The sequence below is a fragment of the Oreochromis aureus genome, linkage group 18 (genome assembly GCF_013358895.1).
Source record: "Oreochromis aureus strain Israel breed Guangdong linkage group 18, ZZ_aureus, whole genome shotgun sequence".
Taxonomy (NCBI): Eukaryota; Metazoa; Chordata; class Actinopteri; order Cichliformes; family Cichlidae; genus Oreochromis; species Oreochromis aureus.
This window is the reverse complement of record NC_052959.1, coordinates 9,900,639-9,928,090: the sequence shown is the minus strand read 5'-3', so window position 1 is coordinate 9,928,090 and position 27,452 is coordinate 9,900,639. Positions and strand designations below refer to the sequence as shown.

The following is a 27,452-nucleotide window of genomic DNA, read 5'->3' as shown; positions in this document are numbered from 1 at the left end:
ATATATCTGGAAAGTATTCATAGTATTTCACATGATGGCAGTAGTGATAGAGTGACAGGAACTTCAGGAAGAAGGAACATGAGAAGCTGGAGAAATACCAAGGGCTCAGAGAAGAGCTTGAGAAGATGTGGAGGGTGAAGGTGGTCCCAGTGGTAATCGGAGCACTAGGTGTGGTGGCTCCAGCAGATCCCAGGAACAACATCCGAGATCTTTGTCCAGAAGAGCGCAGTCCTAGGAACAGTTTAGATACTGCGCAGGACCCTTAAGCTCCCAGGCCTCTGGTAGAAGACCCGAGCTTGAAGGATAGACCGCCCGCAGGGCGAGAGGTGAATTTTTTAGATTTATATTAAATTATTTAACTTTGGTTGGAACTGTTTGACAATTCGATATTTTAAATATTGTTCACATTTGGAAAAAGTGATAAAGTTTTTCTCAACCTTTTTGCCATGATCAATAAATCAAAACTGCAAAAGCAAACAAACAAACAAACAAACAAAAAGAAACGTGTGAGTTTGTAGGTGTGTGACTGTCTGGAGGCTCCAGAAAAGAAACCACATGTGAGAACTTTCAGCAACTTGTCACCCTGAACAGGACAGCTAGGTTTAAATCAGTGCTCTTCAGATACTAAACAAATAAAACACACACACAAAGCAGGAGCAGTTTTGATGGTAAAATCTGAGACTTTATTCAGTTTGGTGGTGTTTGTGGGTCAAATAAGAGCACACAAACCATTTTCTCTTAAATGTTTGAAGATGAAAATGAGAAGCTAACACAGGATGTGACGATGCGATCAAATATCAGGTGTCTCCTTTAAAAGCTCCAAAGTGGTGAGCAAATCCTCAGCTACAGGTTTAGTCAGAGTCGAATACACTTGCCTGGTTAGAAGAACAGATGCTTTATGAATAAATTACAAATATAATACAATTTTTAAAATGTAAAAACCAAAGGAGAAAATAAACAAAGTGTAAAAACAATTTAAAAAAAAAATAAAATAAAAAATTAAGTTGTGATTCTTCATTTGAAACACCTTGAAATGACAGATGAGAGCAATAACAGCATTTCTTTTAAAGAGGAACACTCACCGCTGCATGCTCCACCTTGTTACGACCTGTAAACAGTGATGCAGAAGCTCAGTGTGAAAACTTCAGTCACTTAACATTTGCAGATGAGACGTGTTCAGTTTTCTACATGTCTACAAGCTCCTGACAGTTTTTATCAGGTTTAATATTTTTATTTTTTTTACTTTTGGAATATTTTTAGATCTCAGTGAATTTAGAATCTGGTCCATCTTTCAGTGTCAGAGCTTATGAAAACGTTTTTCGGGACTGTGTTCACTCTTACAGCTCTGAGCACAGCAGGAAAAGGGGTAAAGACACGAATGTCCATCTGGGTGTCTTGTTTCCCACCTGATGATGGTTTAATATTTTGTTGAATCGACTTTACTGGGATACTGTTTAAATCACTGCATGAGTCAGAAGTTTCTATAGAAGTGGATATGTTTGTTTACTAAATCGTCCACTGTGTTTACACGAGGCACAAAGTAAACAACATATTTCTCAGCCTCATTGAAAGTGATCACACAGTAAACTCTGTTTAAAGCGTTCTGCATGTTTTAAAGAAATACATATTCATCGGGTCTATAAGATCTATTGTGATTCCACTAGAAATTGCCAAGTGGAAATGCCAAGAATAACTTCAGGTTTAAATCATCACAGGCATTAGTGCAGAGAAAGGGAAGCTGTCAGGGCTGCAGCAAACACTACAAGGTGTGACAGGTGCCTGTGCAGTACTTCTGGTGACAACTAATGAAGGTAAAAACAACGAATCAGTGAATCAGCAGAGTTGCTGTAGTTTTTTCTGTGTGTGTCTAAAGGAGTTTAAAGTTGTAAAAGCCTGGTTGGATTTGACGACACAGAGACACTAAGTTCTCAGATCTTTTAAAAGTAGTTGTTATTAAAATGATTCATGTTCAGTTGTTTTATTTATTAAAATGTTTTCTTTCTTATAAGTAATAAAACTGTGTTAACATGTAGGCAACACAGCACTGAAAACTCTTTTCTGACTGACACGTTCAAACATAAAGAGTTTACAGTAATACTTACATTTAGTTGCCTCCACTCTTCCATTGATACACCGAACCTTAGAATATTGTTCCAATGACCAGCTGTGTGGTTTCACACACTCCACTCTCTTTTCCTCACCATTTTCTATGTACACAGTTCCCACAGATATGTATTCAGGATTGTCATCGGTGTTGACAGCACAGAAGTTAGCTGGACACAAGAAACAACCATCAAATTAAACTCAACAGCAATAAATCAGAACTTCTCCTGGTCGGCACTAAACTATCGCTATCCAGAATTAATGATTTTTCTCTCACTATCAATAATTCGTTGGTTCCTATCTCTCCCTCTGTGAAAAGCTTGGGTGTCATTCTCGACAGCACATTATCCTTTAATTCACATATCAATAATGTCACATGTGCAGCATATTTTCAACTCCGTAACATCAATCGCCTCCGCCTTTTCCTCACTCCTCATGCCACTGCCATTCTCGTCCATAATCTTGTTATCTCTTGAATTGATTACTGTAATTCACTATTATTTGGCCTGACACAAAAAATCCATTAACAAGCTCCAACGTGTCCAGAACTCTGCTGCCCGTATTATTACTAGGACTTCCTCTACCCACCACATCTCCCCAATCCTGAAGCAGCTTCACTGGCTCCCGGTTAAATTTCGCATTCATTTTAAAATAATACATTTAAGGCTATTCATTCTCTCTCTCCACCATACCTTTCTGATTTAGTACAGATGAACTTTCCATCCCGGTGCCTCAGATCTTCATCTTCTCTTTCTCTCTCTGTTCCTTCCACTCGTCTGATTACAATGGGGGGCAGGGCTTTTAGTTGCTCTGCCCCTCGACTTTGGAATTCCTTACCCTCTGACCTCAGAAACATTACTTCATTCCCTCTTTTTAAGTCCACCCTCAAAACTCACCTGTTTAAAATTGCTTAAGTCTAAACCTCTGCATCCTTTTAACTTTTATCTGTTACTCTTATTATTGTGTATATTGTGTATTTGTTGTACAGTGTCCTTGGGTGCTCTGAAAGGCGCTATTTTTAAATAAAATTTATTATTATTATTATTATTATTATTATTATTATTATTATTATTATTATTATTATAACGTGCCCACCCCCAAGGCCCTATATGTATGTGTTATGAGAGTATGAGTAATGTGGATGTCTAGCTGAGGATGGGGAGGGAAGAAAGGAGGGGCAGCGGCCCCTCCCTGAGGCCAGCTCCCCCGCTGACCCCAGTAGGCACCCCCACACTCTGGAACCCACCAGGGAAAGGGGGCCCAGGCCCATCCGGACCGGGGCCCACAACAGCAGCACCGCCCCACAGACTCCGGGGCAGCCCACCTCACCCCACCGCAGAGAAAACTGCACCCACCCCATCATCCAGTCATCTCCCAGACTACACAAGACAATAGACACCCAGGTTGAGTTCATTCTCCACCTCTCCTATATCTCTCCCCCACCTGCAGAGTGAGCTCCTGTAGAGAGGAGACCTCCTACAAAGATGTAACAGCCTCTCCACCAGTTAGAGAGCCCTCCAGTTGGGCTGATGCACCAGAGGTCCCCTGCACCGAGGCTGAGCCCCCATGCACCCACCCACCCACAACCCTGGCGACACAACAACCAGGATCCAAGCCCCCAAGGCCCAGCCAGAGCCCCAGCCCCGGGGGTGGAGCACCTCCAGACCCCCAAGCCTCCACGCAGGTCCCGGACCCACCCTGGGGCAGCCAGGCTACCAGGCCAGTAACCAGCCAGCACAGACCCTCCCCCATCTCCGCTGTACGCAGCCACAAGGAAAACACCATCTAAGAGCCACCAGAGTCCCTAACCAGGTCATGGCTGTGAGAAGTTTTCATTAATTTAAAAAACTCAGAATATGTCAACGTTTTCTCTTTCAGTCTTTCAAAAAATTATGATAGTTTTCAATGAAATTATTGTTTTTTTAATGTTTTAGGTTTATATTTATATATTTACTTTTTAAAACTTTGATTACTAGCAGCAGAACAGGATGTAAACATGACACATTCTGCATCTGCAGACTACAGAGTTCAAATGTTTATTATTTTTCTGAACACTTGATGATTCCCACCAATCATAGTCATGCACTGGTGCATTTACTTCCTGGATTATGTTCTATATTCCTTCAAGTGTCATGTGATCAGTTGTTTTTAAACTTACTGTGGATTATTGCCAATTAATAAAAAGTAAATACATAAATGCAGATCTCATTAAACTGTCAGCTTACTGCATGTTGGCACTGCTGTCCAGCTTCCTTGTGTACAAACAGATTTTTTGTTGTGTGCTCCCTCTGCAGTGTATCCGTCTTCACACTCATACTGCACTTCTGAACCTGCAGCAAACACCTCCTGGTATCCATGAATGATGACTGCATGGGGGATTTTAGGAGGTGCACTGCATGCACTCATACTTCCTGTAAAAATAAAAAGTCATGAATAGAAGCAGGAAAAAAGTGTTGAACAGCTAACTGGAGTCAAACATGTAGCAGACTTACTCTCACAGACTGGTGCAGAGGACCATTTTCCATTTCCACAGGTAGTGGTGGTGATCTGGTTTTGGTGCTCAAATCCTCCATTGCATGTTATCGTTAGTATACTTCCAGCCTCATACCAGCCGTTTGAGTTTTCAGGGTACTTTCCATTGGGAATAGTTGGTGGAAGGCAGCTGCTTTCATCTGAGGAAGAACAGACCAGAGTCACCATCAGCACTTTGAGATTTTACAGAGTAACTTTTACATTCATAATTAAAACTTTCTGATTGTGAACAGCAACATGCCGCATTAAACATTGTGAATAGTTATTTCAAGGAGTTACTGGAAGAGAGTTTTTTTAATTTCCTTGAGGGAGACTGAAATTCCTGATTTGTAGTTCTATAAAACTATTATAAATAATTTTTTTTACACTTGGCACAAAAACATTAAATTAAACTTCACGATTCTGCAATTATATTTTATTGCTTTTTATATTTATTTACGGAAATAATCAGATTCCATTGTTCTTTTTCTCAGATGAGTCTATTTATTAGCGAATCTAAACTAATTACATCATTTTTTAAAAACATAATTTATAGTGAAGCTTTTAAAGCTCATTCACCATTCCCAGTACTGACCTACCTATACATTGCGGTTCATGAGACCATTTCCCACGTTCACAGGTACTGGTTGCCCACCAACCCTCCACTACAGGTTTATATCCGTTATCACAGGAATAAGTGATCGTGGTTCTGTCAGAGTAAGTCTCTTGTCTGGGGAGAAAGTTACCATGAACCAGTCTGGGAGGATCACAACCCTGTGCTGAAACAATAAAAAATGTTTTAAAAATCTCACGTAAGTCTCACATTTACAAACTAAAATAGTTTCTATGTGTAGCAGAATTGAATCTTCTTACCTTGAAGCAATCCAGGAAACAAAACGAGGACAAATCCAAGAGTCTTGAGACACATTTTGCAGAAATGAAAGCACGATCTGAAGGCAGAGTAAAGAGCCGTGTTCTGCTGGACGAGTTAATAATTGTTGGGCATTTCCCCCAAAGAACTAAGAAGTCAGGACACAGTAAACATTGCGCTGAGTAACTCTGGCTCTGGTCCATATTTCTTAGACATATGTTGTATAAATAAACTATTCCTGTCAATAGATTAAAAAAAACTTAATTAATCCCACAATTTTCTGTAATTAATCACGATTAATCGCAATTACTTGATCAATAGCCTGGCCACAATTACATTTTCTTCAACTTTATATTTAATCTTGTAACTAAAATGATAAATAAACTAAATAAACTAAAATGTATGCAGTATAATGAAGTAAAGTATAAATAAAGACAAAGAACGTACGCTTAAATTCAAAGAGAATTTGTATAGTTTTCTTTAATCTGTTAGCACAGGTTCTCTCCTGTGAACTTTAAAAAAAAACAAACTACAGGGAGTGCAGAATTATTAGGCAAATGAGTATTTTGTCCACATCATCCTCTTCATGCATGTTGTCTTACTCCAAGCTGTATAGGCTCGAAAGCCTGCTACCAATTAAGCATATTAGGTGATGTGCATCTCTGTAATGAGAAGGGGTGTGGTCTAATGACATCAACACCCTATATCAGGTATGCATAATTATTAGGCAACTTCCTTTCCTTTGGCAAAATGGGTCAAAAGAAGGACTTGACAGGCTCAGAAAAGTCAAAAATAGTGAGATATCTTGCAGAGGGATGCAGCAGTCTTAAAATTGCAAAGCTTCTGAAGCGCGATCATCGAACAATCAAGCGTTTCATTCAAAATAGTCAACAGGGTCGCAAGAAGCGTGTGGAAAACCAAGGCGCAAAATAACTGCCCATGAACTGAGAAAAGTCAAGCGTGCAGCTGCCAAGATGCCACTTGCCACCAGTTTGGCCATATTTCAGAGCTGCAACATCACTGGAGTGCCCAAAAGCACAAGGTGTGCAATACTCAGAGACATGGCCGAGGTAAGAAAGGCTGAAAGACGACCACCACTGAACAAGACACACAAGCTGAAACGTCAAGACTGGGCCAAGAAATATCTCAAGACTGATCTTTCTAAGGTTTTATGGACTGATGAAATGAGAGTGAGTCTTGATGGGCCAGATGGATGGGCCCGTGGCTGGATTGGTAAAGGGCAGAGAGCTCCAGTCCGACTCAGGCGCCAGCAAGGTGGAGGTGGAGTACTGGTTTGGGCTGGTATCATCAAAGATGAGCTTGTGGGGCCTTTTCGGGTTGAGGATGGAGTCAAGCTCAACTCCCAGTCCTACTGCCAGTTTCTGGAAGACACCTTCTTCGAGCAGTGGTACAGGAAGAAGTCTGCATCCTTCAAGAAAAACATGATTTTCATGCAGGACAATGCTCCATCACACGCGTCCAAGTACTCCACAGTGTGGCTGGCAAGAAAGGGTATAAAGAAGAAAAACTAATGACATGGCCTCCTTGTTCACCTGATCTGAACCCCATTGAGAACCTGTGGTCCATCATCAAATGTGAGATTTACAAGGAGGGAAAACGGCACACCTCTCTGAACAGTGTCTGGGAGGCTGTGGTTGCTGCTGCACGCAATGTTGATGGTGAACAGATCAAAACACTGACAGAATCCATGGATGGCAGGCTTTTGAGTGTCCTTGCAAAGAAAGGTGGCTATATTGGTCGCTGATTTGTTTTTGTTTTGTTTTTGAATGTCAGAAATGTATATTTGTGAATGTGGAGATGTTATATTGGTTTCACTGGTAAAAATAAATAATTGGAATGGGTATATATTTGTTTTTTGTTAAGTTGCCTAATAATTATGCACAGTAATAGTCACCTGCACACACAGATATCCCCCTAAAATAGCTAAAACTAAAAAGAAACTAAAAACTACTTCCAAAAACATTCAGCTTTGATATTAATGAGTTTTTTGGGTTCATTGAGAACATGGTTGTTGTTCAATAATAAAATTATTCCTCAAAAATACAACTTGCCTAATAATTCTGCACTCCCTGTAGAGATACCTTGGGTCAACCAAAGTAACAGACGGTGCACAAGACAAGAAGAAGAGTGCATGCATGGTGGAGTGAGTGGAGATGACTGTCTGAGGTGAACTGTGAAACCAGCTCTCATGTATGGTTTAAAGATGGTGGCACTGATAAAAAGACAGGAAGTGGAAGTGGCATCAGAGTGGATTTTCATCAGGAGTGACCAGGAACAAGATTAGAAATGAGTCCATCAGCTCAGGTTGTTCAGTTAGGACATAAAGTCAAAGATGCAAGGCTGAGATGGTTTGGACATGTGCAGAGGAGGGATAGTGAAGATACTGGACAGAGGATGTTGAAGATGGAGCTGCCAAGCAGGAAGAAAAGAGAAAAAGAAGGAGGAGGAGATGCAGAGGGTTGTTGTGACAGAAGAGGATATTAAGGACAGGATAATTCATTGTGATGACATATCAGGGAGGTACAGCTGGCAGCAGGACTGATTTATAAGTCAAAGAAGTTTATAAAGTGAAGCTGACTGATGTGTTGTCTGTATATGTACGTTATCTGCTCTGTCTTCTGCAGCATCTTCTAGCACCTTTGACTCAAATAACAGAGACAGTAGACCCATGCTGATGAATGGTAAGTTGCTCACAACCTTTTCCACTTAATCAGCATATACATCAAATTCAGTTTATATATATTTAATTTAGTTTTTTGAATGACAACAAGCAGCTGGATTGGAATTAGAAGCCAGCGTTAATGAATGAATGAATTGTTGATCACTGCAAAAATGATTAATTTTGATTGGTTTGGTAAGTTGTACAGGAATTCAAAGATTTGGAAAACTAAACAGCTGAGTACACAATGATCATTTTGTTACACTCACTTTCTTTTATTTTAGTTCAGTTGTGTGGAGCCCGCCCATACATTGAAAATGCTGTAATTGTGGAAGAAGGTCCAATGTATTTGAAATACCAGTGCAATGGCTTTTACAATCTAGCTGGTCCAGACACTGTGAATTGTTACAGTGATCGTAGCTGGTCTGAACTACCCACCTGTGAAGGTATAAAAAAATATTTTTCACTCAAAAGTTTATTAAAAATGTTCCTAAAAATTCTTCTTATGTTTGTTTTTACTTGTTGTTGTTTTTGCAGAAGCGTTCTGTGTGGTGGATCCTGCTAGATATGCTGGTTATGGTCTTGCAGTAACTCAATCTGAATACATGCGGGAAGGAGAACAAAAATATTTTCCTTGTACTGCAAGAGACAAATATATCTATGTTCAGTGTGCTAACAGAAGAATAGCTCTGAGCCAATGTAAGTATTTATCTCTTTACATTTGAACTCTTCAATTTTCTTTATTCCTTTTGCAGCTAACACGTATGGAAATGTCTTCTCTGGGATCTGATTCACAAACAAGAGGAATAGTGAAAGAAAAATAAATACAATTTCCCACACAGGAACATATTGAAATAGAAAACCTAATATTGCTGATTTGTTAAAAGCTGCAGCTGATGTTTGTCTATAGGAATGACACATTCACTTCATGTTGTAGTATGTAGAGTTAAAAGCTTCCAACAGCCAAACTCATCTGCCTGCCTTTGTCCCAGCACATCACACAAAGCAGGAGATTCACTCTTTATCACAGGAACAAAGTGATTTACTGTGCAGCATCTTCTTTCCACACTTGTTCCAGTTGCCCCCAAATCACCACAAAACAGTTTGTTATTGTTACAAAACACCAAAAATATCAATGAAGTAACGTCAACAAATGTTAATATGGAATAAAAGTAAAACATGAGGAATAAAAGCAGTCTGGCTCTTTAAGAACAGAGAGGATTTTCCTCTGTAGGTTTATCTTTCAATGCAGTGAATCCGTCCTCACTAATGAAGTTTACTGGATCTGAGCTTCTAACTGACAAACTCACTGCTTCTTGTTTAGGTTGCGATGACCATGGACGTCAATATTATGTAAGTGTTATTCTTTGGTTTAATTTCAAACAAATATAGTTTTTTTGAAATAGATATGCTTGATGTTTTTCACTCTGCTGTTGTTTGTTTGTTTGTGTTTTAATCAGGATGATTGCAGAAGATTCAGAGAACCCAACTGACAACACGACCTTTCTGAAACTCTTCAACCAGAACCTGCAGAGCAACAATGAAACATGTTTCTTTTCTTTGTACAGTTTTGGGGCTGATTGTTCTTTAAACACCAAACTGTCCATAAATGATTTGAACTTTTCATGCACTCAGTACATGATGTGTACACTGAATCCATAAAGTGTCGATGGCTGGCTGAGGTCTGAATTAAATGTTTCATCATCAGAGACGTCTTTGTATTGGTTTGTCTGCTAACTGTGTAGAACAGTTCTTTTACTATGTACATCAAAATATTATTTAATAAATAACAATAATGGAAACACTATAGTGAGCACACAAGCACAAGTTTATTGATTTGTTTAATGCTTCATGATGGTGTTGGCTTTGGGTAGTGACCAAAAGAATAAGATTGTGGATACAAGCTGCAGAAAACAGCTTCGTCCGAAGGTTGGCTGAACTCATTTTTACAGATGAGGTGATGATAAGTTGATGCACCACAGTATCACAGAGAAACATGTCATAGACACACTGGTCCACCAATAGATTTCACAGTTAGGTTGACATTTTCAAACCGTCTGTGACGGCACAAAAACCCTCATTTGGTGTCCTGGTCCAAGAAACACACAAGAAACAGGAGCAGAAGATTTAAAGAACTGATCAACAGACACAGAAAGTCCTTATTTCCAACCCAGCATTTGAGGCAAGCCCAAAGATTCTTGTGATTCACAATATCAAAAGCAGAAAGCAGCTAATGTCCAAAAGAATGAGGGCTGTGATATCTGCTGAATCTAATGTGGGTCACAAATAATTGATCACCTTCAATGAAGCTTTTTCAGGAACATGAAAAGCTCTGAAGTCTGACTGAAATAGTTGCTGTATCTCATTTGAGAAGAAGTAACAACAAAACCACTTTTCCCAACACTTTTGACATGAATTTACAATTTGTAATTTTTGTTAACAGGACAATGATTTCTTGGACTCAGCATAAAGGTTGAATTTTTATGAGTAAACCCTGAAATACAGTGTTGTTAAAACATGCAGGAACAGTACTGTGAAAAAGTATTTTCATATTTTAATATTCAACAAAGATAGCCTGAGTAAATACAAAATCCAGTTTGTAAACGATGATTTCATTTATTAAGGGATATAAAGCTATTCAAACCCACCTGCCCCTGTGTGAAAAAGTAAAAGCAATTAGATCAGATTAGATGATTGGACTGGAGCAATGATGTCAGCACTGACTAGGACACTGTGAAAAAGTGGAAGTGATGTGATGAACAGACTAGCAGCCAAACAGCCAAGAAAGCAGACAGATGAAAACTTACAGATCGTCCTTACTGAACTTTAACATAATAACGTAGGTGTCAGTATACACTGTAAAATATAACTTGTTGTTTCAACTTAAAAATATCAGGTACAGGGCTGCCTTAAAATTTTAAGTTAAGTCAAGAAATAGAGTTTGTTCTTATAACACAACCAATTGTTATCTTAATGAAAAATCACATGTTGTCTAAACTTTTGTCTTAGTTTAGTTGACTGAGATTTGTTAGTCAGTTCAACTCCTTTAATTGTCATTTTTACTTGGGAAAACCCTTTCAGCTAAATTAAAATAATCTATTGTTTAAACGCTCGTCCTAGTTCAGTTGACTTGGGTTTTTTAGTTAATTCAAATACTTTAGTAGTTCTTTTAACTTAGGAATCTATTTTAGCTTAACATAATTTGTTAGCTAAGTTGATTTAAGTTTATTAATTAACTGAGCTCCTTAAGGTAGCTGAGTGAACTTGTAAATCAGTTTCATTTTAATTATCAGAGTTGATTGACTGGATGTAAAGAAAAATGTGTATTAAACATCTTAAGTTTTGTTTTGTTTTTTAGCTTTCTAACATCCATTTCAGCAAAACTACCTGTTAGGTTTATCTTAGATCTCAGATTTAAATATCTACATTCCTTTAAATTAATTTTCTGTTGTTTACAGAAAAAAAATAAAACCCACAGATTCCATTAAAGTCTATCTGATCATTTCATACAGAAAGTTTGTTTTAAGAACATGACAAGACAATTACTCATGAGCACCCAACATTCACCATTTATTGTGCCATCTTAGTCATCTGAGAAACAGAAAAATCAGTGATGTAGCTCATCAGGCTCACAATCCATCAAAACTCAAAGGCTGCTCCCTGTGAAACAATAAATTTGAACTTGGTCTTGAGCCCAGTTTGGGTGAAGATTAAATTCTGACCAATACTCTAGGAGCAGTAGTGATTCTTGTGAAGTAACAACATAAAGTCTGCATTAATGTAATGTATCAACGAACACTTGCTATTTTAGAAAAGTTATTCTTTACATTTGCAAAATTTTTAAACTTCATTGTGCTCAGTCACACCTGTTAGCATAAAACTTGAAATATTAAAATAGTACAAAACCTTTGATAAGTGACAGTAAAGATCAGTTTATAACAACTAAGACATCAAACTCTTGTATTTGTCTTCGTTTACAATTGCAACAAATTCCACAGAACCAATATCTCTGAAAATGAGTGCATGCTTCTGAAACATTTGATAATATGAATATTTCAGAAACGTTAGTTTGAGTCTACTCAATTGCAAAACAAAGGAAAAACTACTGACTTGCATGAGATAAGCATCTGCAAAGTCCACCATTATATTGTTGTTCACATAAGTTTCTTAAACCATGAACAAATGAGTAATTGTCTAATCTGGAATGTAAAGTGTAGTCATTTAGTGACATACAAAAGTGAGAATGAGAACTTGCAAGAATAAAAAAACAAACAGTAAAATAAAAACTGTCCTTAACACTAAGGGATACAGTTACAGTTCTGCATGGCTTTCTGCAAGAGTCTGTTTCTTAGACCATGCACTAGTGAGATGCACTGCCTTCCACCAATGTTCATTAGGATGTTCTGAATGACTTCAAAGATGTCCTTAAGTTCCTTTGGATAGTCTATGTTGAGGGCAAAAAGAAGGCCCATCAGCATGGAAATGGCACTTGAGACATCCCTCAGATTAGACAGGATTACTGCCGCCTCAAGGACAACCAACACATCGATGATGTCTTCTTCTTTCACCATCGCAATGCCAACTTTCATCCTCTTAGAAAACGTGTCTTCAATACCTGTCGGCTATAAAAGGTTCAAAGACAAAAAAAAAAAAAAAATTACACAATTACAATTACACAACATTCTTTGTGCTTAACAATACATGTCTTTCCAAAGAAGAGCCATACTGATGCTTTGGATGATGGTGATTGGCTTTGGGTAACACTTATTAGTTGTTAAAGTTTTTCAGAATGAGATATGCACCCCATGTTACAAATCCATTTCTTGCTTTTAAACAAAGACCATGTTCATAAATAACTGAGCATGTCTTCAATTGCAGAATTCAAACAAAATTTTCAATTTAAATGGTAAATGGCCTGTATTTGTATAGGCCCTAAGGACTCAAAGTGCTTTACACATTCAGTCATTCACACACATGGGTGGATGACTGAATCGTGACTCAAGAGTTGACAGTTCGTCTTGTAATCGGAAGGTTGCGGTTCGAGCCCGGCTCCGACAGTTTCAGTCGTTGTGTCCTTGGGCAAGACACTTCACCTGTTGCCTACTGGTGGTGGTCAGAGGGCCCGGTGGTGCCAGTGTCCGGCAGCCTCGCCTCTGTTAGTGCGCCCCAGGGCGGCTGTGGCTACAATGTAGCTTGCCATCATCTGTGTGTGAATTTAAATCTACTTATGCTAAATATTGGCTGTGCTCTAAACCAAATCTGGCTGAGAATACATGAAATGTGCAAACTGCAGCTACACTACAGGATCAGATTATGGCTCCATAGACAATGCTTCTTTAATCAGTTTATTGATTAAAGTTTATTTTTCCCCTATATTAACAGCATGAAAAAGAGCATATAGACATGGCTGAACAGGTTGCATAATTGGCACTGAATATCAACATCCACCTTTACCCAGCTGCCCAATGACTCTCGGCCAGTAACCTTTAATTGCTTACCCAGTCTACACAGTCTCTTTTCCAGGGTCCACATTTCACCAAAGTATTGCCCCCACAGCTGTAGCAGCCACTGCAGCCCCTTAAATATCCTAATATCTCTGCCATTACAATATACAATGTGAGAAATCAAACGTAAAGCTGAAGTGAACAGTACAGCAGCGAAATGTCAAAGACCCTGGTGAAGACATGAATAAACACAAGACACTAATAATATCAATGCTAGCTTGCCAGTTAGTTTCTCTGAAACCCAGACCAAATCCAGTGTCAAAGATCTTGTAATAATACATTTGGTGAGGAAAAAGTACACATGTTATCATGTGGCATCTATTGTTTCATAGATGCCACATGTTTCATTTAAAATCCACTGTGGTGCTGTCATTATTAAATTTACTAAAAGAAACAATGCTAACCTTCACAGTCTTGAAAGTGTGTGAGGGATCTTCCTTTAGAAAATGAGGTCCTCTGTCCTCTTCCTTTTGTGTAGGGCTCTGGTCAAAGAAGTCAAAAACAAAACCAAAACATTTTTTAAACAGTGTTTATGAAGCATGTAGACAGCTCCAAATTCACAGCTTTTGATACATAATTCCATCAATATATGATTATCATTGGAGATTTTGAATCAGGCTTATCAGGACATTCAAGTAGAATATGATATCCAACCTACCACCAATATACACAGATTCTGTAAAAGTTACCACACTAAATGTCCAGTTGTGAAATATGATGACAGACTTTACTTATCAGCTTTCTTTCAATGAGTTCATCAGTTGAACTGGATAACCTAAAACTTAAACAAAGGAGAACATTTCGCAGTTGAACACTTACATCATCACCGAAGCATCTTATGAGCCTAGTTAGCCCTCCTATGCCGCTCTTGATTTTGTACAGCTCCACGAACCTCTCCATAATGGTCAAGCACAGCAAAAAGGAACCCTTTCAGGTCAACAGATGTAAGACGGGCAAATTCTGCTTCAACCTGAGCAATAGAAGAAGAGGGGTGGAGAGTACAGGCAGAATAAAAAAAAGATTCTTTGAGACCCAAATTTAAGCAAACAGTCATCTGAGGCCCATTAGAGAAAACACAAACACACAAAAGCAAACAAACAAAAAGATGCACTTTACCTGCTGTTCAGCAAACAACGAAGTTCAGAGAACAATAAGCTCTGTCTCGAAATCTTTTAAAGTAGAATGATTGTGAAAATGACTTATGTGATGTAAAACTTTAGTAAACGTGCAATTAAAAGAACACTGAGTAAAAGGACAAGTAACAATTTCCTTATTCCTCAGATGTTTACCTTGATGAGCAATACTGTTTTAGTCCAACTGCCTCATTAAAGTTACACAACAGGCTTTTTACATTAAAGCCAGCAAGTCCATTACATACTCCCTTTTTAGATCTGAAATACTGTGCACATTCTGTGTATATGTAGTGGACAGCAATTTACCCAAAAGAGCGCAAAGTTTGCAAGTCCACCTCATTTAAATGACAAAGACAGATGTGATCATCTAGACCTGTGAAAATAAATTAATGACAAACTTGCAGTTATGGATGTTATTACAACCACAAGAACCTAAACAGTCTGCTCCATTGCTTTTGTTAATGAATCATTTGTTGGTAACACGTCTGAATATTTAGTTTATGCCACCTGCATGTGATCATCAATAGTGCCATATTACTTCTTAAGAAGTACCCTGACACTACAATCTTTATATCATTTGTTCTACAGAGCTATTAAGTTACAATATAATCTGTGGTGTTTCCAGTATGACAAAATGCACAAATTGTAACTTACCATTTGACTCCACTGACAAAAATAAATCCCCAGCATCAAGTTTGGCTTCACAGACCTAAAATAAGTCAAATAAAAATATATGTTATAATTATATTGTTTTCGCCATTTATTCATGTTTGCTAATTTTCTGACATATAAACAATGTTAGTTTTGTTACAATACAGGGAATGCAGTTTAATTAAAAGGTAAATTATGCAAAAAAAAAAAAAACTTCTGCAGTATACCATGCCAAAAATCAGTGTCTCTGATGCCAATTATTTTATCACTACAGCTCTTTTAGTATGGAAACTCACACAATCTAGTCATACTGATCACAAGAGTTCAAAAATAAGTCAAAATAGTGAGCTGTTGTTAAGCATAAAGCATTTCAGGGTAACAAATAACTGCACAATAGAATTAAAGCAAAAAATAAGCACACTGGAGGACTATCTGATAAAAACTAATATAATGCTGGTTTGTAGACCATATTTTGTCTCAGTCCTCAGTGCACTCTTGCAGCTTAGCATGCAGCAGTTAATAACAACTAAGTGATTACATAGGGGTAAACAGATGGCAACAAGCATCCGAGTCCTGCCAAAAAGTTCTTTTGAACCCAGCCAGTTATTGGAAATATTGCCAAAATGAACTTCCACCAAAATACAACAGCCTGTGAACTTGAAAGAAATTTACAAGTACAGAGACAATATGAAATAAGCTTTATTAATTAGCTGAGTTAGCTTGCTAATATCGCAACAGTGGTTGAGTGCACAACCTTAAAGCTAGTGGCACAATACTTGTGATTTGGTCCGTGCTACATTAAACCCATAAAAAAGGCCATGTGTCAGTTTATTAGGTCAAGTTTGGTCATGACACACAAGCTGGACCTTGTCGGCTAAAGTTACATTAGCTAAAGCAAACATTTCGGTAAAAGAAAAACACACATCATGCCATAAATTTGAAACATGTTCCAACTTTTGTAGCTCTCTTTCCTTATAGTTATAACCAATGTTACTCACCTTGAAAGCATATTCCAAAGAAGACGATTAGAAAACGTCCAAGTAAAGTGAGCATGTCGTTAACCGCCAATTCCCCATGATGCACCTCGGTAGCAGTCACGTGAGGCAGTTTTGAATCCTGCTGTGCTCAACTTACCCACATTGTCAAGTTCACATAAGTTTCTGATTTAGCTGGACATGAGTTTTCAAGTTAGCTTTTTTTGGTGTAATTGGGACGTTTTTAACTTGTAATTCTATGTTATAACAACAACTTCAGTCATCTATCGTCAAACTGATATAGAATAATATGTTGAAATAACAAACATCTAGAATTACATTTTACAGTGTACAAATGTAAAATGATTCTTGAGGAAACTGTTGTTGTGAATTGAATTAAATTGAACTGAATTAATACGCCACAACTGCAGACAGACTGATGACCTGTCCAGGGTGTATCCTTCTGCAGTGGCGGTCCTAGCCTGTTTGGCGCCCTGGGCGAACACTCCCTCTGGCGCCCCCCCCCCACACACACACACACACACAAAACATGTTAAGGATTGTACATTAACATAAAACTGTTGTCCACACACACATATGAAGAGAGAGAGAGAGTATGCATAGTATGGCTACCAAACAGCCATCATAATTCATCATACAATGAGAACAGGACAAATCAACAACTGACAATGACTAATTAATATTAAAATCTGTAACATAATGTATTGTTTGGAGTTTAGTCTGTTACTGTTACTATTTTTACCATTTCTTCTTGGGGCAACTGTAACCCACATTATTTCCTTAGGGATTAATAAAGTATTCTGATTCTGATTGTTTCAGGATGACCTGCCATTATCCAATGACACATCTGTTTACCTGTATCTTTTGCTCGTTTCTCCTCTTCTTTTCTCTTTTTTCTAAACTGAGCACCTGATGGCTTTGAACTTTTCTTGTCCATCTTCCATTGGTTTTAATTTTGCACTCCAGTATGAACACCCATCCCTCAACCAGAGGATCACCACAACATAACCTAACAGACCTACACCTTAGTTCACAGATTAACTTTGTCTAGGGTTTATTTCTGGGATTTCACACAACCCAGGATTCAGATCATGAATACATAATGGGCTTAGATTTACAACACTATGAATGAAATGTGCTCTATTTGGAAGCAGCAGGTCTCCCTCCCCTTTCGACGGGTTATGTGTGAGACTTTAAATCATCAAACTGTAAATTATAAATTTTAAATTGTTATTGATCCCTTTACCCCGAGTCCTAAAGTGTATATTTATTTTCTTACTCTACTATATTTATTGTTCGTTTATTTGCACTGCTGTAACTGGAGCCTCGTCGTCTCGTCTCTCTATATACTGGACTGTATGTAGCGGAGATGACAATAAAGTTTACTTTGACTTCAGCAGCGAGCAGGCGCACCGAGGGCTCTCGCGCTCAGTTTTCGTGTATAGAATTTCGAAAAAACATCGGTGCAAATTATAAGTCTGTATCATAATGTCTGGTGTTTTCGTGTTTGTTGTTTTGTTTTTATTTTGTTTTATTTTGCGAGTTGGTTATTAGATGCTGCTCCAGCCAGCCAGAGAATCCCCCGCCGCCCCGCCCTCTCCTCCCTGTGCCGCAAGCAGCAGGCGCACCTCGCAAACGGAGGGCGCCCTTACTCCCAGCAAATGGGCGATAGAAAACCGATCGGTGCCTATGACTTTCCCACTATGCGCTGGCTGATGTCGGGGCAGCATGAGTACGAGCATGTTTTTTTTTTTTTTTTTTTTTTTGCCGATGCCCGTGATGCCGCCCCCCATCACGATGCCGCCCCGGGCAACCGCCCGTGTCGCCCGTATCTAAAACCGCTACTGTCCTTCTGTCACCCTTGGATCGGGCCCAGCACCTCCTTTCTAATCATAACATGGCATCTTCATTCATTATTCTATGTTCTCGTTGTGCTGCTACCTTCGCAAATTGGCTTCAGTTTGGTTTTCATTTCATTTTTTCATATCATGGCAGCCTCTGAGTCCTGCATTTGGGCCCTAATGAATAAGCTCACAGTGACTAAGATGGAGAAATTTTTCACATTTTAGTTTTGCATGTACTAAATGCCAGGACTGACAAGGATGCCTCCTGGGTGAGGTGTAGCGGGCATGTCCCAACGGATGGAGGCCCTGGGGCAGACCCAGGACACGCTGGAGAGATTATATCTCTCAGTCTGGCCTGGGAACACCTTGTTGTTCCCCCAGACAAGCTGGAGGAGGTGGCTGGGGCGAGGAAGGTCTGGGCTTCTCTGCTGAGGCTGCTGCCTGCACTTCACTGAAATTATTACAGCGCATCTTAAAGGGCAGCAGAAGAAATAAGAAACAAGTGTATATTTGTTTTTAAGTTTGTTTGTTTTTTGTGTACTGCATTTGTCCACAATGCAGTGAAAAATAGATTTGTGACATTAAAGTTTTAAACGTATGGCTGTTAAAGTGTCGCAGTGACTGAGTCCCTACTTGAACTTTTTCTAAAATAAACTCGGCCACAGGTGTATAAAATCCAGCACCCAGACGTCTACAAACATTTGTGGAAGAATGAGAAACTCTCAGGAGCTCAGTGATATGATAGGATGTACCACCTGTGCAACACGTCCAGTTGTGAAATTTCTTCACTATTAAATATTTTACAGTCAGCTGTTATTGGTATTATAACAAAGTGGAAGTGATTGGGAACAACAGCAACTCAGCCACAAAGTGGTAGACCACGTAAAAACACAGAAGGGGACAGCAAATGCTGAAGCACACAGTCAGCAGAGGTCACCAACTTTCTGTAGAGTTTATTGTTACAGACCTCCAAACTTCATGTCAGCTTTAGATCAGCTCAAGAAAAGCATGTAGAGGCTTCATGGAACAGGCTTCTTATTCAAACAGGACTGTGCACCAGTGCAGAAAACAAGGTCCATAAAGACATAGATGAGCGACTTTGACAGTCCTGACCTCAACCTGACAGAACACCTTTGGGATGTATTAGAGCAGAGAATATGAGTCCGGTCTTACACCTCCATTCACCACAATGTTAGCCTAGCAATTTAATGCTGCTCGCTTAAAATAAAATGGTGGAGTAATGTGACTTTATTTACCTCACCAAGGGGGCAACTGCATCACTTTGACTTCTTGCATTAATCCTCACATTAGAGTCATGTACACAGTGAATATATCACCCACATTATCATTGCTTCTTACTACACAGATATATGTTTCTTACAGTCATTTCAAGTAGTGTGTAAACTTTGATGGAAACCATCAATGCAACAATGTTAGATATACTTTTAGAAGCAGTTACTTACCAAGCAGCTGAATAAATTGCACAATCAGGTCAAACATACGACCTTTGATCCATCCAGTCCGGGAAGTGAAATTTGGACAGTAAATAGTTTCATTGATTTGATGTTTCAAAGTAAATGATTCTCGTTGGCTTCAGGGAAAATGCTCAGAACTGCTCCAAACATACGAACAAATGTGTAATGAATAAAATCAATGAAAAATAGATGTTGCTGAGATTTTTCCGATATGTCTTGTCTTCATGTTTAAAAAGAACCTCAATAAAAAAAATTGTGACCACATATTTGAATAAAACTTTGTGGAAAAACAGTTGGGTTTTTTCCCTGTGCTTTCTCAAAAGTTGTTTTGAATGTGTACAAACTTTTTTCCATCCCACAAAATGGGAAGGGCCGAGATGATTGCACAAACTTTTGGGTGACAGTTGTGATCAGCAGCTGGTTCTCATGTGGATTACCTTTAACTGCTGGTGCTGCTTTGTTGTTGGACGATTTAAAAATGTGCATCAAATATTTTGCATTTGCTCTTCTTTGGTTTCCTGGAGTGCTGCACGGTGAGAACAACAAGTAACTTCACAGACAAACATTTACGCTGGTTGATAATGTTTTGCACTTACTTCAATGTTGTGTTTCAGCACAGAGCACCACACAGGCCTGTGATGCTCCCACACTGGACGGTGGCTTCTTTGCCCCAAAGCAAGAGACTTACCCTCACGGCACCAAGCTGAGCTACACCTGCAACGAAGGACGTCAGCTAGCAATGAAGGGTTGGTGGGCAACCAGCACATGTCACAATGGAAGATGGTCTCATGAGCCACAGTGTATAGGTAAGTCCTGCAAATAGCTCTTCTTTCTTTTCTTGTTTGTCTTAGTTGAAACATTTTCACACAGATTTCATCAGACAGTGAGGTAGAATGAACTCCTTTTTACTTTATGTGACTTTTAATTTAATGCCAACATCAGTTTAAAATTCTAATTTATCACTTTTTTTTTTTTTTTTGTATCATGTGTTTCACCCACTTAAAGAAATCTGGTCGCCTTCTTTCCAAGCTCCTTAAACTGCTAATTTTAAAAGTAGAGAGGTCTGTCTCCTCAATCCAAACTGGGAGCTGGTTCCACAAAAGAAGGGCCTGATAGATGAAAGTGCTGCCTCCCATTCTACTTTTAGAAACTTTAACTCTTTATTTAAGACCTTTTATGTCAGAGGAGGAGTTTCAAATGTAATTCTGCATTTTAAAGGAGCCAATAAAGAGAAGATGATACCAAAGAAGTATGATGATAGTACTCTTGCTATAGCAATTTGGATTAACTGCGAAGTATCTGTAAGTATCTGGTTAGACACCACAGTATGCACACTATGATGAAAATTATTGGTCAACAAAATTAATACCGGACAACACAGAACAAATTTGAGACGAAGGCTGTTAATAAGGGCATTTTATGTAATTTTTTTTCAGGTCCTCACTGTTTTTTGATCCATGACTCAACTCACAGGAGCTTTTATGATTAGTGTTTAAGGATTGTAGGTTTTGTGGGTTTGATCCTGTGGATAAGCTACAAACAAACTGCCCTGCTCTGGGATTAATGACGTTGTTGAGTCTTAAACTAATTTTACAGAAAGCATGAATGCGTGCAGCGTGCCTCCTAAAATCCCCCATGCAGTCATCGTTCATCAGGACTATCAGGAAGTGTTTGCTGCAGGTTCAGAAGTGCAGTATGAGTGTGAAGATGGATACACTGCAGAGGGAGCACACAACAAAAAATCTGTTTGTACACAAGGAAGCTGGACACAAGGCCCGACCTGCAGTAAGTGGACATGAATTAGAATTCTTGACACACTATAACATAACATTATAACAATATAGTATCCATGTAGTATAGATGTTACTTGATCTTCAATGATGTGACTTGATCTTCACAGAAAAGCATTTAAGCACCATTATTGACAAGTTTGTAACAATAACTCCTCCCAACCTGCAGGCAGAGGAAGCATTAAACCATTTATTTATTCTCTTCAGAAAATATATATACAGTACAGCAATGATTTGAAAAGAAACATTCACATCCCAGAAAGGTTGATTCTGTTCAGCTGGACGTTTTCAGTGGAAGAAATGTTTCGTCACTCATCCAAGTGACTTTTCAGTCTCATCTGTCTGCAGGTTTCCAACATCATAAACAGAACATTTGCATAATAACTGAAACTAGCAACACTGAATAAACAATGGACAATGGGGTCATTTTCTTTATCATTAATATGCAAATTGTCATGATCATTGATCAAAAACTACTGATCAAAAATCATTGATCACTGGCTATGAGTAGCATTCACAGAGAGTTGGGGAATGGCTGCAATCACAGCACTGGAAGATGCTGAAAGATGTACCCTGAGGCTCCCTCCTCGAATCAGAGATGGTCTTTCCCTTTTCACGGAAATGGCCTCCTTCACTCCCCACTCAAACCAGCGTTCCTCCTGGAACGCCAGGAAGTGAACCCCCTCATGTCCACTAGCATGTAGGTGTTAATAGACTGCAGAGTCCTGGCCTGACACTTTCACTCTTTGATGTACCAAGAGTGCCGACAAAGGAACTGTGATAATGCAGGTGGAAAAGTGAAGATGCAAGTAGAAGGAGAAGTAGTAGTGGAGATACCTTGGGTCAACCAAGATAACAGATGGTGCAAAAGAGAAGTGAAGAAGATTGCATGCAGGGTGGAGTGGGTGGAGATGACTGTCTCGTAGTGAACTCTGACACAATGATAGCAACAAGAGAGAAAAGGAAGGTTTATCAGACAGTAGTGATACCAGCTCTGATGTATGATTTAAAGATGGTGGCACTGATAAAAAGACAGGAGCTGGAGGCATCAGAGTTGATTTTCACCAGGACCAGGAACAAGATTTGAAATGAGTGCATCATAGGGACAGATACTGAAGATGGAGCTGCCAAGCAGGAAGAAAAGAGAAAGACCTCAGCTCATGAATGTATTGCAAGAAGAGATGCAGAGGGTTGTTGTGACAGAAGAGGATGCTGGGGACAGGATGATTTGCTGTGATGACATATCAGGGAGGTACAGCTGGCAGCAGGACTGATTTATAAGTCAAAGAAGTTTATAAAGTGATGCTGACTGATGTGTTGTCTGTATATGTACGTTATCTGCTCTGTCTCCTGCAGCATCTTCTAGCACCTCTGACTCAAATAACAGAGACAGTAGACCCATGCTGATGAATGGTAAGTTGCTCACAACCTTTTCCACTTAATCAGCATATACATCAAATTCAGTTTATATATATTTAATTTAGTTTTTTGAATGACAACAAGCAGCTGGATTGGAATTAGAAGCCAGTGTTAATGAATGAATGAATTGTTGATCACTGCAAAAATGATTAATTTTGATTGGTTGGGTAAGTTGTACAGGAATTCAAAGATTTGGAAAAATTAAACAGCTGAGTACACAATGATCATTTATTTACACTCACTCACTTCTATTCCAGTTCAGTCGTGTGGAGCCCGCCCATACATTGAAAATGCTGTAATTGTGGAAGAAGGTCCAATGTATTTGAAATACCAGTGCAATCGTTATTACAAACTAGCTGGTCCAGAGGCTGTGAGTTGTTACAGTGATGCTCACTGGTCCAAACTACCCACCTGTGAAGGTATTAAAAAATTATTTTCTCTCCAAAAGTTTATTAAAAATGTTCTTAAAATTCGTCTATGTCTGTTTTTACTTGTTGTTGTTTTTGCAGAAGCGTTCTGTGTGGTGGATCCTGCTAGATATGCTCGTTATGGTCTTGTAAAATCATCATCTGAATACATGCGGGAAGGAGAGACGAAGCCTTTTCCTTGTACAACAAAAGACTATTATATCAATGTTCGGTGCACTAATAGAAGAATATTTCTGAGTACATGTAAGTATATAAACGATCTCTTTATATTTTAACTTGTTTCTCTTTCAGTTTCTTTTTTCCTGTAACAGCTAACATACATGAAACTTCATTCTCCAGGATCTAATTAACACATCATTTCAAGAAGAATAGTGAAAGAAAACAAATAAATAAACATTTCCCACACAGGAACATATTGAAATAGAAACCTAACATTGCTGATTTGTGAAAGGCTGCAGCTGATGTTTGCCTATAGACTCGTCTCCAACTTCCAACAGCCAAACTCATGTCATGTCAGAGACATTAACAGATAAATATTGAGATATAGGTATAAATACAAACATAAATATATATATATATGAAAATAAAATATGTGTGCAAATATATGCCGTGGTGTACCAAAGTAACAGAGTGCAGTTAGGTGTGTTTAATCCTGTTCTGCATGTGTGGATCTGACCCAAGTGGATGAATTACAGAGTCTGATAGCAGCAGGAAGGAACGACCTCCTGTAACGTTCCCCTCAGACAGTGAAGTTGAAGAAATCTGTTCCTGAAACTGTTCTTCAGATTGTCCAGTGTGTAATGGAGGGAGTGGGAGTCATTGTCTATGATTGCAAGCAGCTTTGCCAGCAAATGTTAATATGGAATAAAAGTAAAACATGAAGAATAAAAGCAGTCTGGCTCTTTAAGAACAGAGAGGATTTTCCTCTGTAGGTTTATCTTTGAATGCAGTAAATCCGTCCTCACTAATAAAGTTTACTGGATCTGAGCTTCTAACTGATATGCCCCCTTTGTTGCTTTTGTCTGATTATGTTTAGGTTGTCCCACAGCTGACATTTTTTATGTAAGTGTAATTCTTTGATTTACTTTTCAAATATATACATTTCAAAGAAGTATATTAAATTGTGGATAACATTTACACAGCAGTTTGAAAATTATTTTTTTATTTGTATTTTAATCAGGAAGTGTGCAGAGTATTCAGAGAACCCAACTGACAACACGACCTTTCTGAAACTCTTCAACCAGAACCTGCAGAGCAACAACAAAACATGTTTCTTTTCTTTGCACAGTTTTAGTGCTGATTGTTCTTTAAACACCAAACTGTCCATAAATGTTTTGAACTTTGAATGCACTCAATACATGATGTGTACACTGAATCCATAAAGTGTCGATGGCTGGCTGAGGTCTGAATTCAATGTTTCATCATCAGAGACGTCTTTGTATTGCTTTGTCTGCTAAAAGAGTGGAGCTGTTTTTTCTTTGTACATACTTAGAACATCTACAAATGACTGTTTAAATATTGAAACTAGTATTTTTTTTAACAGTTTTCTAGTAGAGGTTTGGGTTGTGAGTTCTACACAATGAACACTTTCATAGATGCTGCAATGTCAGATTCTTCATGTGTGTACATGCACAGACCACATGTGCATACTTTTGTGCACATAAACTCACAGATGTATATGACAACTCAGGTTTATGGCAATAAATTTTTTATTCTAATTTTAAAAATGTAATACATATACATTTATTACAGTTTTTCATAGACACCTTTCAGAACACAGCCTATGCCTGATTCTCATACCTGCATTAGTTTAGTCATAATGTTGAAATTGTGAGGAAAAAAGCAGATGAGCAAATCTGTAGCTGCCAGCTGTCCTCTAGGCTTCACCTCTGCAAAACCTGTGTCTCTGAACTGGATCTCAACAGTGTTTGTGGTCTCATAAGCTCTCCTGTGAATTTTAGTTTGCATACTTAGAATATATTATGCTAAATATATACAGGTTTTTCCACAATAGATATGATAGTAAAATTTAGTAAACCTCTATTAAAGTCTCCCTCTACAGCCTGTTGTTTCTTAGATTCAGCATTGAAACTGAATTTAAAACAAAACATAGATGACATTCTGTCACCTCGGCAACCACCATGATCTCACTGCCTACAGTCATTCAGTAACTCTCATTGGATAGCGTTCATAAACATCTTTCACTAAATATCAAAGTTTTCTACTTGCCCTAGTTTAAATTATAAAAGAAGTTAATATGCATGAGAATCTCTAGAATGTTGAATATTTTTCCACTGAACAGTCGTCTTCTACTGTGGTTAGGGTTTTTAATAACCATTTATTAAACTTATATTTTGCTTTTGTTTTATTTTTTACTGCAATTTCTGTAGAGTAGCTTTTATAGTGTTAAATCAGTATATGCTACAAAATAAAAGCCTTTCCTTTACAGTAGGTTTGTAGGCATTTTATTTTGAATTGCTCCAATCATGGTACTTCAAAGGAGCAGCCTGTGATGTCAGAGAACATTCTACTGGCAAAACCCTTAAATAGGGGAGACATTCAACCAACTGTAGTGGATCTCGGATGGCAGAAACACACAACAACCTGGTTGTTAAAACAAAGATAAGGCAGACGCACAGAAACGCAGACGCAAACGCTCAACCATCGACAATGGCAGAAGCACAAACGAAAATGGTCATCACTCCAAAAATAACAATCTTGCAAAGACCAAAAAATGAGCTTGAAAAACCCGGAAGACCAAATACTGAAAAATCTCCCGTGGCACAAGCTCAAACAGAAACGGTCATTGCACCGAAAATAACAATCCTGCAAAGACCAAAAAATGGGCTTGAAAAACCCGGAAGACCAAATACTGAAAAATCTCCCGTGGCACAAGCTCAAACAGAAACGGTCATTGCACCAAAAATAACAATCCTGCAAAGACCAAAAAATGGGCTTGAAAAACCCAGAAGACCAAATACTGAAAAATCTCCCGTGGCACAAGCTCAAACAGAAACGGTCATTGCACCAAAAAATAACAATCCTGCAAAGACCAAAAATGAGCTTGAAAACCCGGAAGACCAAATACTGAAAAATCTCCCGTGGCACAAGCTCAAACAGAAACGGTCATGAAAACAAAGAAAACAAAAAAGCAAAAACAGCAAAGACTGGCTGAAGAGCCAAGAAGACCGATTACTCGGGCATATGCTCGGGCTCTTCTAGAAGCTCAAAACAACGCAGCTGATGGAACAAACCCGAGAATTGCAGAAATGCAAGAAAACACTCGGGCAACTTCTGAAAGGGAAAATCCTGAATCCCTCACTATCTCAGAAGTAAAGGAGGACATGAATATGGAGACACAGGGAAATGTGCATAACCCCAGTGGACAAAACCCTGGGCCTAATGGAGGGACTTGGCAACATCAGTCCAATCCCAGATTTAGACCCCATCAGGGCGCAGTCCAGTTTAATCCATGGCACGAGATTGCTGCTCTCAGACAGCAACTGCAAGCCTCCCAAAACCATCAGAACGACCTTTATTGGCACATGGTTGCTGCTAACAAGAGGGCCTCTTATCACCAGTTTCAGCTGACCAAACTTTATGCACAAATGTACAACAACAAAACAAATCATGAGGAAACAGTTAAAGACCTCATAGAGCAGCTGGAGGAGGCTTCTAGAAATAAGCCCGATAACAAGTGTGAAAGAGAGGCTCTCACAAATGACAATCAAGCAATTGTCAGACTGGATGAGGTGATGCTATCCCTGCAGGAACAAATCAGCCACCCTACCACAGAGCAGTGTGTGGAGTCTGCCACTCCAACCGCAGAGGCTTCACACACCGACTCTGTAGGCCTGAAGTCCTCTAAGGAGGCTGAATTTGAGGTCCAATGTAGGAATCAACGAGAGCAGATAGAGATGCTCCAGAAACAGCTCATGGCAGCTCAAAATCAACTGAAAGAGCAGGCCATTAAACATAGCCAGGAGAAGGAGTCACTCAAGACAGAAATCAGTGATCTGAAATCCCAGCTGCTCTCCAACAAGGCCCT

The 27,452-nt window shown here is 38.8% G+C and overlaps 2 protein-coding genes across 3 annotated transcripts; one reads left to right on the top strand and one right to left on the bottom strand.

Moving 5' to 3' along the window:
* Positions 1 to 657: 657 nt before the first annotated feature.
* LOC120434119 (complement factor H-like) lies at positions 658 to 5,629 on the bottom strand. Its single transcript, XM_039601646.1, has 7 exons — positions 5,488 to 5,629; positions 5,214 to 5,393; positions 4,596 to 4,775; positions 4,329 to 4,514; positions 2,103 to 2,273; positions 1,083 to 1,108; positions 658 to 875 (listed from the first exon to the last, which is right to left on the bottom strand). Exons 1-7 carry the CDS (start codon positions 5,540 to 5,542, stop codon positions 852 to 854), a joined length of 822 nt encoding a protein of 273 aa, XP_039457580.1. The 5' UTR covers positions 5,543 to 5,629; the 3' UTR covers positions 658 to 851.
* A 14,522-nt stretch (positions 5,630 to 20,151) lies between these two features.
* Positions 20,152 to 25,457, top strand: LOC120434531 (complement factor H-related protein 1-like). Of its 2 annotated transcripts, XM_039602755.1 has the most exons (8): positions 20,152 to 20,300; positions 20,382 to 20,573; positions 21,364 to 21,552; positions 22,914 to 22,970; positions 23,234 to 23,395; positions 23,486 to 23,647; positions 24,441 to 24,466; positions 24,585 to 25,457. In XM_039602755.1, exons 1-8 carry the CDS (start codon positions 20,246 to 20,248, stop codon positions 24,615 to 24,617), a joined length of 876 nt encoding a protein of 291 aa, XP_039458689.1. In that variant the 5' UTR covers positions 20,152 to 20,245; the 3' UTR covers positions 24,618 to 25,457. The 2 variants fall into 2 exon arrangements, with proteins under 2 accessions (XP_039458689.1, XP_039458690.1); XM_039602756.1 differs by lacking the exon at positions 21,364 to 21,552.
* The last annotated feature ends 1,995 nt before the right edge of the window (positions 25,458 to 27,452 follow it).